The following is a 15,562-nucleotide window of genomic DNA, read 5'->3' on the forward strand; positions in this document are numbered from 1 at the left end:
GCACAGAGTTCAGTAAACCCTGAGCATTGACAATTTTTTTAATATAAAATACTTAATCCAGAAATAAATGCACTTACCCAAATTTACTTGCAGACTCATCAATCATTTCTCGCAAATTCTCCTTCAAAGAGATGTCCATGGAATGAAATTTCTGCTTCACCTGTCGTAGGGGGAGACTGGAAAGATGGCAAGTACCGATGACACAAGTGACAACCTGGCTTCAAATCAGGACTATAAGACAGATGGAAAAGAAAAAGCCCAGAGTATGTGCAAGCTGGGGACAAACTGATGGGAACCTGCAGGTGAGATTCTGGGGTCTCAGAGGGAACAACAGGGCAGACACAAGTAATGCTGGATGTTAAGGGTTTCCCAGCAGACCCAAGTGATCACTCACCCCATGTCTGCCAGGAACTCCTGGAGTCGCTTCTGCCCATGCACAGACCAGAGCTTGAACCTGGCAGCAGTGTAGCATGTGTTACACAAGCTGTCATGCAGGGACCAGTGCTGGTAGAGCACAAGGCGGAGGCTGGATGGTGGTCAAGGGGTTGCAGCAATGTCCAGTCCTGCCCCACCCAACAGCACCACCCTAGAACCATCTGAACCTCTTGGTTTCATTTAACCATACTGAAAGCTTGTAAAGGTGGAAGAAGCAGACAGAGAAACTGAGGCACAGAGACTTGTCCAGATCATTTGGCCATAGGATACAGGAGGCCTATAGTGTTATCAAATTATTTCATCTGACCACCACCACACACCCCCACCACACAAACACAGACATGGTTCCCCAGGTGTGGTTTTCCTTCCTACACAACCCTCTGCTGGAACCCCAAGGCAAAGTCATCCCACCACTCCTTGAAGATGCTTCCCTTGTCCATGGTGAGGCCTTTCTTCCCACAGGTCTCAGGACAGTGGCTGGTCCTGCCTGCATCTGGAATCACTTTGTCACAGCTTACACTGACATCCCTGCAAGGCCTTCCCCCTCTGTCAGCTCTGCCACTCATGGATTTTGGGCTCTAGGCATGTCCATCCTAGATATCAGACTAGGTTTCCAAATGGCTCCCGTGCTCTCCTGTTCTCTTTCTCAGGGTTCTGCAAAACTCATGTTAGGTCCTCTTCCTAGACTAGGTATTTCACACTGAACATTTCAAAATTCATATTTTGGTGCCATACCTGGTAGTATATAGGGCTCTGTGCTCAAGAATCACTCCTGGTGGGCTTAGGGTTCCAGATGGAATGGCAGGGCTTGAACCCAGATTGGCTGCATGAAAGGCAAGTCTCCTACCCACTGAACTCTCACCAGTCTCATCCCTGGATTTAATTTTAAAATTATTTTGGTTTTGGGGTCATACTCAGGGATTCTCAGAACTTACATCTGACTCTGCACTCAGGAATCACTTTCTTTTTTTTGGGGGGGGGGTGTCACACCCGACAGCACTCAGGGGTTACTTCTGGCTCTACACTCAGAAATTGCTCCTGGCAGGATCAGGGGACCATATGGGATACCGGGATTCGAACCACCATTCTTCTGCATGCAAGGCAAACACCTGTCTCCATGCTATCTCTCCAGCCCCAGGAATCACTCTTGATGAGGCTTAAGGAACCATATGGGGACCCCTAACCTCTGTACTATTTCTCCAGTACCCACAACCTTGTTCAACATAAAAAAAAAAAAAAATCAGTTCAGAGCAGTGTCCTGGCCTCACAGAAATAACTACTCTAGCTTCTCTGACAGTCAGGTCCACCTAACTCTCAGCCTTTTTTCAGGCCCATCCAGGGACTCTATGCTGCAGTCTCAACCCCAACTCTCCCTCTCTCCAAGAGGCCAAACCATAGCCCATATGCGGCCTCTCTTGGACTGATGGTCCAACAACCCCAAGGTTTCCGACATGTCCCACATTCCCAGATATCCTGGGCCCTGGACTCATAAGCTATTGGCCCATTTTTTTTCCCAACTCAGGAGGTGGAATCTGATTTCTGCTAAATTGCCTTAGTGACACAGACAAGCCTGTGTGCCCCTAGAGCCAGTGCTAAATGAGCCTGAAAGAGACACGTGCTGCTTCTGTGTCTGGAGCCAAAGCTACACGGAACAGCCAGAGTAGAGGCTGCTCCCAGGCACCTGGAGCTTTGCCAGCAGGAGAACATGCCAAGGTCCCTCTTCCTGAGTGACCTGTTTGCTGCCCATCCTGGGGACATGGCAGTCTCAACCACACAATTCAGACTCCCAGCTCTATAGTCAGAGTAGAGAATGTGGGTTGGGGTGTGACCTTCAAAGGCAACAAACTCAACTGCCATGGTTGAGCAGAGCATTTGAAGGCAGGGGTGCTGCCTGGACCACCCAACAAAAGCCAGGATACTCGTATTCAAAGGAGATGCGTGTGCAGTCCACAGACAGGGCATGCTCCTCGTCCTCGTTGCGGTGGTTGTGCCGGGAAACGTGGCGCTGCAGAATGCCCACATCAGTTACGTACTTCATTCTGGAAACAAGTAGGGATGGATGAGTTCTCTCCTCAAGGCTTCCAACAAACTCTAGGACATGCCGATCACACTGGCTGTAGGGCGTGGTCTGCTTTGTTGTTCCTACTAAAAACTGTGGTGGCAGGAGTGGCTGGAGGAATGTGGGCAGCAGAGCTAAAAGACTCTAGTCTTGCCTACCTTTTCCTCACATTGTGCTCTGAGCCACAGATGCTCTGCAGGTACTTATTCCAGGCCCTAAGAGTGGGACACCTAGAAAACTAATCCTCTCTTGGGGTTGGAGAGATAGTGCAGCAGATAGGGCACTTGCACTCTATTGTCCCAGGTTCAGTTCCTGACAGTCTATCTGGTCCCCAACCACCAACAGGAGTAATTTCTGAGTGCAGAGCCAGGCATAACCCTCAAGCATTGCTGGGTGTGATCCAAAAATCAAACAAGAAAAGGAAAACCAGAGCCTCTGGCCAGCCTTAGCAAGTGGACAAACCCCAGTCAGGGTCAATTATCTGCAGTAGGGGAGCCAGCACAGAAACTCCCCAGAGCATAGTCAGAGGGCAAGTCCAGGTTCACCAGCAGTAGTCACTGACCAGAATGGTAACAGTGGATCTTATCTGAGAGGCAGCCACAGGCAGCAAATGGTGCACAGTGCTGCACACAACTTGTGTGGCACTTAAACAGAGAAAGGAAGCATGAGCCCAGGTAACTCACTAGGTTAAGTGGCCAGGAAGCGAACCCAACCCACAGGATTCAGGACTTTCCAGTGACTAGAACTACATTGCAAGGTTTGGTAGGGGAGGTAGGGGAGGCAGGAAATGGGGAACATGAGGCCTTTGCAAACTGCAGAGACTGGCATAGTGTCAAGTGACAAGCTTGGACCCCAGAGGAAGATTAACAGAAGGGTGGTGGTCCTGTTGGTTCCCTTAGAGCCACTTGTCAGCCACCTGCATGGAGACGAACAGTGCCAGAATCCTGCCTCTCCCCAGTATCTGCATTCAGATGAGAGACCCCACCTTACTATCTACCTACTAATATCCTCAGGGACACATAAGGCAATGCATTACACCACCAGAGGTGCCAGATCTAAGCTCTTCCTCAGAACCCAGGCCTGAGCTGGTCCTCTTCTCCATAGAAACCTAAGGACACCACCATTCATCTCTCCACTGCAAGCTCAGGCTGTAGAGAGTCCAAGGGGCACGTCCTTACTGGGTGATTTTGTCTTGTACCCACTGGTCCGTTAGTCCCACGATGGCCCACCTGGAAGGAGAAAAGAGAATAGAACAGGGTTTGGCTGGTGGCACAATTCTCACAGGTACATGCTGAGCCCAGAGCCCATCTTCTAGATCCTCATAGAAAGAATCTCTGGGACACTTGTGCAGAGGGAGGCGGAAATAACTCTGGAAGTTTCCTCTGGAGGGCTGGCATCTATGGCTTCATCACTTCCTGAACACCTGTCTCCTGACTCTAAGGTGCCCTTTAGAAAAGGACACATCATCCTTGGACCACCTTCACTTTTTTCCAGCCTTTCTAAGTGTACATTTTTTTGTTTTGCTTTGTTTTGTTTTGTTTTGGGGGCTACACCTAACAGTGTTACTCCTGGCTCTGCACTCAGAAATTACTTCTGGTAGGTTCTAGGGACCATATGGGTTGCCAGGGATTGAACCTGGATCGGTTGCATGCAAGGCAAACACCCTAGCCACTGTGCTATTACTCTGTTTCTTCCATGTGTATATTTTGCATCAGTTCTTCTGCATTTATTTTTGTACTGATTCTGGAATGATGAGAGGCATTTCACAGGGGGCAGGGTGGAGAGTTATTTGATAGCACCGCCACTCTGAAGATACTGAAGAGTGGAAAATATATGAGTATATACTTACTTGGAAGTAAACTATGGTGGGCTACCATGGGGGTTACTGAGCACACAGCAGATGCCTAGTCCTGGGTCCCTGATGCTAATGTGGCCACCACATATTCACAGGGTTCCCACCTTTTTCTTCCTAAAAGATCCTGTAAGTTTAGTTTCTAAGTCAGCCACATTTGGGGAAATCCTTTGAGCTGAGCACTCCCAGCCAGGGCAATAAATGCCAAGGCAAGCAAATAGCTATTCTGGTATCAGATTTCACCACACATCAGAGGTTTTGGGTTCAAGTCTCCTGACCCTGTCTCCAAAACTTCCTAAGCATCTCATAGGTGAGTGAGGGAGCAGGAAAGATAAAAGTTATAACTGGGGCCCACCCCTGGTTCCTCTGCATTCTCCAACGTCCCTCCCCTGCCCCCATGAGTTTGCATGTAGCCTAGAGACCCGTACAGTGAGGTAGAAAATCAGAGTCACACACATTCCCAGAAAGAGGCTGAATCCCACATTCCCAGGGGCTACCCACCATAACATGTCATTCAGGTCCTTGGACATCATCCATGCCAGGTCGAACATCACCATGGCTGACTGTAAGAAAAAGAAGCATGAGACCATGGGCCTCACAGACCAAGTGTACAGGACAGGAATACAGCAGCTAGGCCACATGGCTGGGCCAGACCCAAGTTGCCCAGTTTAAGTTTCCTGCAGTGATTCTAGGCAAATCTGAGGGAGAAGGAGCTCCTCATTAGCAGAGCCATCACTTAAGCCATTGAAGAAGAGAAGGCAGTGAGGCATCATGGTGCTAGGGCCTCTCAGGAATCTGGTGTGTCCCTCAGTTACCCTGACATCTGCCTCTATCCACATATTCCACTTGGGTGAATGATGACTTGTACACTGCCAGAAAGGTGGAGAAGGCAAAGCCTTTACTTCTAGTTACTTGACTGTCACAGAGAAGGGACCATGGTATCCTCTACGAGGCCTTTCTATCAGGGATCTCTGTCGATGGCTCCCTGTTAGCACAAGATGTGGGTGTTGGTAGAAGTTGACAAGGGCAAAACAATGTTTACAGTGTTTTTAAAGTCACCCCAGACAGAAGATGCCAGGTTGCCCACCAGAGAGAATTTCCAAAGGAGTCAGTCATATGTCTAATTTACATTAGAGGGCAAAAAGAATGATCTTTCAAAGGAAAGTGGAGGGTCAGGGAGATAGCTGAAGTGGTAGAGTAAGGCTTAGTACATATAAGCCCTGAGTCTAATTCTTTTTTATTTGTCTGTTTTCAGACCACATTTGTCAGTGCTTAGGACTTATTCCTGACTCTGTGCTCTGGAATTACTCCTGGTAGTACTTGTTGATGCCAAGTATTAAACTTAGGTCTGCCACATGCAAGGCAAATGTCCTACCCATTGTACTATTATTTTAGCCCAAGTCTAATCCTTAAACCATTGGTCTCCCAAGCACCCCAAGCTAGGTGTGGCCCTAGTGGTTTCCCAAGCACTACCAGCCAATCAGGGCGAAAATCTGCTATGTTCTAGACAGCTGAGTATTAACAGGTATAGCTCCTATAATTTTTTTTTTTTTGGTTTTTGGGTTACACCCGGCAGCGCTCAGGGGTCACTCCTGGCTCTATGCTCAGAACTCGCTCCTAGCAGACTCAGGGGACCATATGGAATGCCGGGATTCAAACCACCATCCTTCTGCGTCTAAGGCAGGGGTCTCAAACTCAATTTACCTGGGGGCCGCAGGAGGCAAAGTCGGGGTGATCCTTGAGTGCAAAGTCAGTAGTAAGCCTTGAACATTGGGGGGTGTGACCCAAACAACTAAAACAAAACAAAACAAAAAAAGATTCCTCTAGGGCAGAGCCACAAAATGTACGAAGGGCTGCAAACAGCCAGGGGGCACGAGTTTGAGACCCTGGCTAAGGCAAATGTCCTACCGCTGTGCTATCTCTCCGGCCCCCCTATAAAATATTTTTATCTTCTTTTTTGGGACACATCCAGAGATACTCAGGAGTTACTCCTGGATCTGCAATCAGGAATTACTTGAGGACCACATGGGATGCTGAGGATCGAACCCACATTGGCCAAGTGCAAAGTAAACGCCCTATCCACTGTATTATTATTCTGGTCCCTAAAATTATTTTATGTGTTTAAGGACAATGGAACCTTGATGATAAAAGAGAGGCTGTAGCTCATGGTTTCAGAGTCAAAATTTAAAACAAAATATAAGTCATTTTACTTGAAAGTATTTTCTAGGGGCCGGGCGGTGGCGCTAAAGGTAAGGTGCCTGCCTTACCTGCGCTAGCCTAGGACGGACCGCGGTTCGATCCCCCGGCGTCCCATATGGTCCCCCAAGCCAGGAGCGACTTCTGAGCACATAGCCAGGAGTAACCCCTGAGCGTCACCGGGTGTGGCCCAAAAACCAAAAAAAAAAAAAAAAAAAAGAAAGTATTTTCTAGAGTATCTTAGCCTCTGAGCTTTGTCCAAAAATGCAATAAGCAATATGGAAATATTAAATTGTGCTCCATAACATACACACTGGTTGGCTTTCAGGGTTTTATTTTCTTAGTTTTGTCTTTTTTTTTTTTTAACCACCATCTAGTAGTGCTTGGAGCTCACTTCTGGCAGTACTCAGGGAACCATATGTAATACAGGCAATCAAACCAGGATTGGCCACGTGTAAAATGAGTTACTGCCCACTGTAAAATCTCTCTTGGTTATGGGTTTTATCTTTTTGCATAGAGACAAATATAGATTGTTCTCTATTCTTGAGTATCATAATAGTTGTTGATTTTTCTTTGAGCACGCATTGGGTACAAGGAATGACACTAAAAACTGCCTCTGAAACAAGGACCATTCCCTCTGTGTGAGATGGGAAGTCAAGGCTCAGAAAAGTCATTTATACCCTCCGCCTGGAATCACAAGGTGGAATGTTGTGGGGCTTAGCTTTTTAAGGAGTCTTTTTTGGCCATAAAAACCTATGCTTTGGAGGTAAGGCATTTCCATTGCATACAGAAGGACGGTGGTTCAAGTCCCGGCATCCCATATGGTTCCTTGAGCCTGCCAGGAGTGATTTCTGTGAGCGCTGCTGGGTGTAACCCAAAAACACCAAAAACAAACAAACAAACAAAAAAAAAACAACCCGCAAACAACCCTATGCTCATTCTTCCTCCTGCTTTAAAACACTGACCTCTAGAGGTGGTGATGAATTCCACATTGTGGTACTTACCGAAGTCCCATGATACTCATACTGCTCATAATCAAAGAGGATGTCTTTTCTGTAAAAACAAAAACAAACCAAAAAAAGAGAACTTCAATAGGAAATAGTACAAGAAGTCAAATAATTGAAAAATATTAAAACTTTATGGGGTCAGAGAGATAGCATGGAGGTAGTGCATTTGCCTTGTATGCAGAAGGACGGTGGTTCAAATCCAGGCATCCCGTATGGTAGCCCGAGCCTGCCAGGAGCGATTTCTGAGCAAAGAGCCAGGAGTAACCCCTGAATGCTGCTGGGTATGACCCAAAAACCAAAGCAAACAAACAAAAAAACAAAACAAAACAAAACCACTTTATTATCATATGGGGCTGGAATGATAGTATAGCAGGTAGAGCACTTGCCTTGTACATGTCTGACCAGGATTGAATCCCTGGCACCCTAGATGGTCCCCGAAGTACTGCCCAGAGTGGTTTTTGAGTGCAGAGCCAGAAATAAGCCCTGCACACCACCAGGTGTGGCCCAAAACCAAACAAAAAATTTTATAGTGCTCAAAGGAATGCAAATATTGCCATGATAAGCTTTGTTTTTCCTTATGGACTCTTCCAGAGTACTGCTGTTCCTTTCATAAAAGGGAACACCTACCATGACCCCCTAGTCGATGTCTGAAATCACAGATCTGAACCCAGTATATAAAGATGCCCCTTGAGGGGCCAGAGTGATAGTACAGCCAGTGTTTGCATTGCATGTGGCAAACCTGGGCTCATACCATATGGTCCCCTAACCCCATCAGGAGTGATCCTTGAGTACAGAGCCCTGAGCCCTGCTGGGTATGTCCCAACAACTGAATTATAATAATAATAACAACAATAATAAAGGACTTCAGTACTAAATATGAAGCGGAATTATGAATAATTCTGTTTCCTTTCTATGCACTTTTCAATGAAGAGTTTTATAATTGGCATCTATTTCATTCATAAGAACTTGTAAATAAAAGTACTATCTAGTGGGGCCAGAGAGATAGCACAGTGGTAGGGCATTTGCCTTGCACACAGCCTATCCAGGACAAATGGTGGTTTGAATCCTGGCATCCCATATAGTCTCCCGAGCCTGCAAGGAGTGCTTTCTGAGTGCAGAGACAGGTGTAACCCCTGAGCGCTGCCAGGTATGACCCCCCCTCCTCAAAAAAAAAATCTAGTATCCAAGTGATAATACAGCAGGTAGGATGCTTGCCTTGCATATAGTCAATCTAGGTTCAATCACTGGCACCCCAGATGATCCCCCAATCTCTGCCAAGAGTGATCATTAAGTACAGTCATGAGGGGGTCAGGTGGTGCTAGAGGTAAGTTGTCTGCCTTGCAAGTGCTAGCCAAGGAAGGACCGTGGTTCGATCCCCCGGTGTCCCATATGGTCCTCCCAAGTCAGGGGCAGTTTCTGAGCGCTTAGCCAGGAGTAACCCTTCAGCCTCAAATGGGTGTGGCCCAAAAAACCAAAAAAAAAAAAAAATCTTTTGGGGCCGGCGAGGTGGCGTTAGAGGTACGGTGTCTGCCTTGCAAGCACTATCCAAGGAAGGACTGTGGTTCGATTCCCTGGCGTCCCATATGGTCCCCCCAAGCCAATTTCTGAGCATTTAGCCAGGAGTAACCCCTGAGCATCAAATGGGCGTGGCCCGAAAAAAAAAAAAAGTACAGTCATGAGTAACCCCTGAGAACTTCTGGGTATGGCTTTAAAGCAAAAACAAAATAAAGTACTCGTCTAGAAAAATAAAAGGCCATGACCATTGTCCCTAATAGATCTCCTAAATTAGGAGGTCCCCTTTGGGCCTGGATCTCATGAAACTATAGGCAATATAAAGGGGACTGTAAGTTCTTTCCAGCATAGGGGTCTTATATGCCCGGTTTCAGAGTTACTGATCCAGAGCTACTAAACTAAATGAATTTTCCTACAGAAGAAAAAAATGCTTGCAGCATGCAGAAGGGAACTCAGACCGATCATGGGAAGTCAGAGACACCAAGGCAAAGGGCTCCTTCTCACAGGGAGAGCAGACTCTTCCTCACAGAGATCAGACTCTTCACAAGGAGAGTCAGAGTGGGTTTCTCCATAAGGAGAATGAAAATGGGCTCCTCCCCACAGGGACAGCGAGCTTTATCTTACAGGGAGAGTGAGAGTGGGCTTCTCCTCATAGGGAGAACAAGTGGCCTCCTCCTCACAAGGAGAACAGGCTTCTCCTCATTGCAGGCAGTGCTTGGTGCATACTTACCTCCGGGCTTCCCACTCTCTTCGCTGTCTCCTCTTCATGGTTTGCTCCACTATTTCCTGCGACCAGAACACAGAGAACAAAAGGCTGAGCAAAGGAGCCAGAAATCTATCAAGAGATTCCAGGAAGATTCGAATATGGCAGAAGCTACTGGGAAGACACCAGAGAAAAAGTCATTCCTGTGTCCTGAATGCAGTTTGCTCCTGAGAGGAGAGGGAGAGGGCTAAGGACACCAACCAGTAGGGTATCTTCCGGCCCATTGGCACTGAGGACAACACACTGTGGTTAGGCACAATGCCTCCCCTGCCATTCTATCCTGCCTCAATATTTTTATCACCCGCACAGTCTTATGATCTGGAATAAGCATGCAACCACCATGTACCTCAGGCAGCTCCCCATAGGATGAGTCAGGGCTAATGTTTCTGACATCCTACTATGTGCCAGAGACTATTCCACGTTTACAACACAGCCTCACTTAGCTCTCAATGAAGTCCTGATAATTCTGCTTCCAAGAAGAAATGGCAAATGCAGTCTCTCTTGAACATCCAATAAATGAATTAAATGTCTGATTAAAAATTAAAAGTAATATAGCCAGAGTAATAATATAGAAGGTAGAGTACTTGCCTTGCACGTGGCTAACCTGAGTTTAATACATGGCACCCTATATTGTCCCCAAGCCTGCCAGGAATGATCCATGAGCACAAAGCTGAACATCACCAGGTATGGCCCAAAAAACAAACCAAAAAAAAGCTAAAGTAAGAAGCCAACCAGCTTTTAGGTTCAAATACCAGGACTCCTCCCCACCCTTTTATTTTCTGAAGAAACTAGCAAAATGAAGCATCAACAGTACAGGAAAAAAAAAAGAAGAAATCCCAATAAAAGTCAAAGGAGCAAGAAGGAACTTCACAAGACAGAACATTTAGGTGAAAACTGCTCCATTACAACCAAAAATACTGTCCCCATTTCTCCCTGTTCCACCTATTCTCATTCAAAGTGAGAGGCCAGATGCCTACTCTTATCAATACCTACAGCTCATTACATCACCTTCTACCAGGTACACTTCCACAAATCCCTACGGGGGCACCGTCAGAGCAGACCAAGTAGGGAGCTTGGACCTTGTTTACTTCAAGATAACAAGAAGTGACTCCCCTCAGGGATTAAGGGGTCAAGAGTGAACCTGAACTTCTTATACTTGCTGGTAAAGAGTCTATTCTGTCCACTATCTCTTTGCCAGAGTGGAGTCATTAAAAAACAAAAACAAAAACAAAAAACAGATAAAAAACAACAAAATAAACCAGAAAGCACTCTTCCACCAAACTTCAAAAGAATATAATGGTCACTGATATTTCCCAGGTAGTCAGGTCCTGGCTGATACGTCTGTGGCATCCTCAGAAAAAGGAGGGCGAATATTCTCCTTTCTACATGAACTATAGCAGCTGAACACCACCTCCCTAGCCCTCTGACATAAATGGCCCAGCTCTGGGCCAACATATTTGTTTTAGATCTATAAATCCTGGGACACACAGTAGTGCAAAACCTTGAAATCTTACAGTAGTATCACAGTGATACAGAGATAATAGTGATCTACCAAACTCAGTGAGCCTAAGCAGTATCACAGAAGGCTCAACTAGAACCAACCACAGCCTAGGAAATCTTTTTTCTTTGTCTCATTTTTTTTGGGGGGGTCACACCCAGCAGCCTTCAGGGGTTACTTCTGGCTCTACGTTCAGGGGACCATATGGGATGCAGGGACTCAAATCACCTTCCTTCTGCATGCAAGGCAAATGCCCTATGTCCACGCTCCATGCCCTACCTCCTTGCATGGCCCCTGGCCCAGCAAATCTTTAGACACTGACTTTAGTATATCACATCGAGATATGACAATCATTTCAAATTGACCTGTGTTGATCTAAGTTTTAATAATTCCATTTGTCCTTGTATTATAACAAACAATAAGAAGTAAATTTGTTTATGCCTGCATGGAGGCAGACTAGGGTGGTGGGTGGGAGTTTGGAGACATTGATGAAGGGAAGGTCACACTAGTTGTGTGTTTGAATATTTAAACTTGAAGTGACTGTATTATGAACAACTTGGTAAATCACAATGTTATAATAAATATAATAATATTGGGGGGGGGTCCACCTTAAAAAAAAAAACAACACATGGGGCCGGAGAGATAGCATGGAGGTAAGGTGTTTGCCTCTCATGCAGAAGGTCAGTGATTCAAATCTCGGTGTCCCAGATGGTCCCCTGAGCCTGCCAGGAGCGATTTCTGAGCGTAGAGCCAGAAGTAACCCCTGAGCACCGCCAGGTGTGACCCAAAAACAAAAAACCAAAACATATAAAAAACAAAACAAAACAACAGAAGGCTTACATAATACCCAGTCTTGAAACATAATGCCAAAGATGTCCAGGATTTTATTTGTAAAAAAATTATCATAGCAAAATCCTGAAAAATCTTAAAACATATCTCTGTGCTCAAGGACACTAAGAAAAATCAATTCAACCCAAATTCCTATACAACTCTCATGAAAAGTTTCCCTTTTTATGTGAGTTGTTTTTTTTTTTTTTGAGGGGGGTCACAACCGGTGGTGCTCAGAGGTTATTCCTGGCTGTGCTCAGATATTGCTCCTGACAGTCTCAGGGGACCATATGGAATGTCAGAAATTAACTGGGGGGGCCGGGCGGTGGCGCTAAAGGTAAGGTGCCTGCCTTGCCTGCGCTAGCCTTGGACGGACCACGGTTCGATCCCCCGGTGTCCCATATGGTCCCCCAAGCCAGGAGCAACTTCTGAGCACATAGCCAGGAGTAACCCCTGAGCATTACCGGGTGTGGCCCAAAAATCAAAAAAAAAAAAAAAAAAAAAAAAGAAATTAACTGGGGTCTGTCCTGTGTTGGCCATGTACAAGGCAAAAGCACTACTGCTGTGCTATCACTCTGGCCCCAGTTTTTTTTTTTTCTTTTTGGGTCACATCCAGGGATGTTCCAGGGTTACTCCCAGCTCCACACTCAGGAATTATTCCTGGTATTGTTCAGGGGACTATCTGGGATGCCAGGTATCAAACCCAGGTCAGTTGTATACAAGGCAAATACCCTACCCATTATTGTACCATCACTCTAGCCCTAATTTTATTTTTTATAACTCTTTATTAATATTTAAAAAGGCAAAGGACATAGGATCTAGCAAGACAGATCTTTTAGAATTGACATTAACCACTTAGGATTAGAGAGATAGCAAGTAGAGTGTTTCCCTTGCATGCAGCTGATCCCAAGTTCAGTCCCTGGCATCACCTATGGTCTTCCAATAACTACCAGGAGTGATCCCTAAGCACAGAACCAGGAGTAAGCCCTAGGTACCACCAAAAAATGTGTCCCAAAAAATTAATTAAAAAGTTTGCTCTTGGGGCCGGAGAGATAGCATGGAGGTAAGGTGTTTGCCTTTCATGCAGGAAGTCATCAGTTCGAATCCCGGCGCCCCATATGGTCCCCCGTGCCTGCCAGGAGCAATTTCTGAGCCTGGAGCCAGGAATAACCCCTGAGCACTGCCGGATGTGACCCAAAAAAACCACACACACAAAAAAAAAAGTTTGCTCTTTAGGAACAGAGATTAAATTGAACTTCAGTTGATGGTTCACGATCTGGACAAAGCTATTATGACTCAGAGAAATCCTGAAAATCCAGAGAAACCTAAAGCTACACAATCAGGGTCACAGAATGTAAAGTCAGTGCTCAAAACTGCTTCCTCCAGGATTTGAGTTTACCTCTGACTTCTAAGAGTAACTAACACCTTAAAATAATAGAAAGAGGCTCGAACTCACTTCTTCTAACCGTGCTCGCTTCTCAGAAGGCTCTGATCCATCTTCACTTTCACTTCCTGAATGATCTTCATCCTCCTCATCGTCTCTAAAGATGTCATCATAGGCAGGAACTTCAAGGTCATCATCTTGTTTAATGAGTAGTTTGATCTAAGATTAAACAAGGAATAATCAAGTCCCTCTCTTCTTGACAGAAATTATTCAGCACTTCATGTTTTTTTCAGAATCTTATTTCCTAACTAGTTGTCTTGAAAGTTTTCTGCATATAACCATAGGCAACTGTTTGAAAATTCTTTTTTTCAAACAAAAAACTTTTCAGCATTTTCTTTTCACTTAACCCAGTAAGATGCTAGAGTCACACTAAATAGTATATAAAAATTGCAAACCCCCTGCAAATGTAGTTACCTAAGTCTGGGGAAAAAATAATCTCTATGTCTTATATATGCCAGCAAAATGAACATCCCACAAATTGGCTTTGAGTGAGGGTATGGAGATATGCAAACCCCCAAGTCAATAAAACTCCTGTTTCTTAATGCAGTCAGTCCAATTGCTCTTAAAAAACTTCTTTGCCTAAAAACTTGGGGGGGGGGGGCGCTTTGTTTACATGGGTAGGAGAAGAGCAACCGAGTGTATGGTTATGTGATTGCTCTGAGCCAGTCACTTTGTTCACTACCCAGGGGTTAACAGTAGTGCAATAGACCCATGTTGGTTAACAGTGCATCTTGCTGGTCTTCATAGTACCCCCTGGATAGACAGAGTAGGACCTATTCCTAGTCCCCCTAACAAGCAGGTAAAGTGAATTCCACAAATGCATTCTGAGACTCTCCAAGGTTTAGGTGCCATCTCTATCATCCAAGTTGAACAAGACAATGATCTTGTCCTCTGGCCACTCCAATTCCAACAATAGGGAAGGTAGATCCATATCTTGCCAGGAGAACTAGATGCAATGTTGTCTATGGCATAAAAAGATATAGACAGACTAATGCACAAACTCAAGAAAAGTCTGGCCCCCAAAGGCCTGGTTACCTGCGTATCGTTGTAAACATTCACAACATTGACTGGCCTGTGAGTGTCACAGACAAAAAATATGGTGTTTTCATCAGGCTGAAGGATATCCAACAGGTCTACATTAGCTCCACAATTGATGAGAATAAAATAACGGAACTGAAAAGAGAAAAGAGACATTGCAACATAGGTGTATCTATGGGACCTTGTTTTTCCACACTAGATCTCTAGTCCTTCTGCTGAGATACATCAAACCCTGAAATTCAGCAGGGTCCAGATGGCAAAAGATTCCAAACATGTCCGGAGTTGGCCTATACTAAATGCTTTAACATACACCACTTCATTTCCATTACACTGGAAGGTAGGCCTTGTTTCTGTCCCCACTTCAGAGAATCAGCATGCTCAAGTCTTAGGAATAGGATTAAGAAGCTGATGAGGGGACCAGAGCGATAGCATAGTGGTAAGGCATTTGTTTTGCACTCGGCCAACACAGGACGAACCCTGGTTCGAATCCTGGCATCCCATATGGTCCTGAGCCTGCCAGGTGCGACTTCTGAGTGCAGAGCCAGGAGTAACCCGAGTGCCACCGGGTATGACCCAAAAAACAAAAACAAAAAAACAAAAAAAGAAAGCTGATGAGGGACTTTTCTCCGTGCATTTTAATCATGCTATTTTTGATTTACTGCTCTTCTATGCTAGTAGCATTATTCAGGTTTAAATGTTTAGCAAGTTTTGGGAAGCCCATATCTGTGAGCACCTAAATGTTTCTTTGTTTTGTTTTGTTTTTGTTTGTTTTAGGGCCACAGCTGGCAGCACTCAGGGTTTACTCCTGACTCTCTGCTCAGAAATTTCTACTGGCAGGCTTGGGTAACCATATGGGATGCTGGGGATAGAACACAGGTTGACCATTTGCAAGGCAAATGCCCTATCCACTGTGCTATCACTACAGCTCTA

At 45.5% G+C, this 15,562-nt stretch overlaps 1 protein-coding gene across 1 annotated transcript in view; it reads right to left on the reverse strand.

Moving 5' to 3' along the window:
• The window catches only part of CDC45 (cell division cycle 45), a 34,852-nt gene that overhangs the window by 16,641 nt on the left and 2,649 nt on the right, over window positions 1–15,562 (reverse strand). Inside the window, exons 4-12 of the mRNA XM_049764672.1 lie at window positions 14,630–14,767; window positions 13,607–13,753; window positions 9,792–9,847; window positions 7,547–7,595; window positions 4,848–4,909; window positions 3,673–3,723; window positions 2,355–2,474; window positions 395–526; window positions 78–176 (exon numbers count right to left, since the gene is read on the reverse strand). Coding sequence (XP_049620629.1) covers window positions 78–176; window positions 395–526; window positions 2,355–2,474; window positions 3,673–3,723; window positions 4,848–4,909; window positions 7,547–7,595; window positions 9,792–9,847; window positions 13,607–13,753; window positions 14,630–14,767 — 854 coding nt within the window. The remainder of the gene's footprint in view (window positions 1–77; window positions 177–394; window positions 527–2,354; window positions 2,475–3,672; window positions 3,724–4,847; window positions 4,910–7,546; window positions 7,596–9,791; window positions 9,848–13,606; window positions 13,754–14,629; window positions 14,768–15,562) is intronic.

Source organism: Suncus etruscus, chromosome 17, assembly GCF_024139225.1.
Source record: "Suncus etruscus isolate mSunEtr1 chromosome 17, mSunEtr1.pri.cur, whole genome shotgun sequence".
In the NCBI taxonomy this organism is placed as follows: Eukaryota; Metazoa; Chordata; class Mammalia; order Eulipotyphla; family Soricidae; genus Suncus; species Suncus etruscus.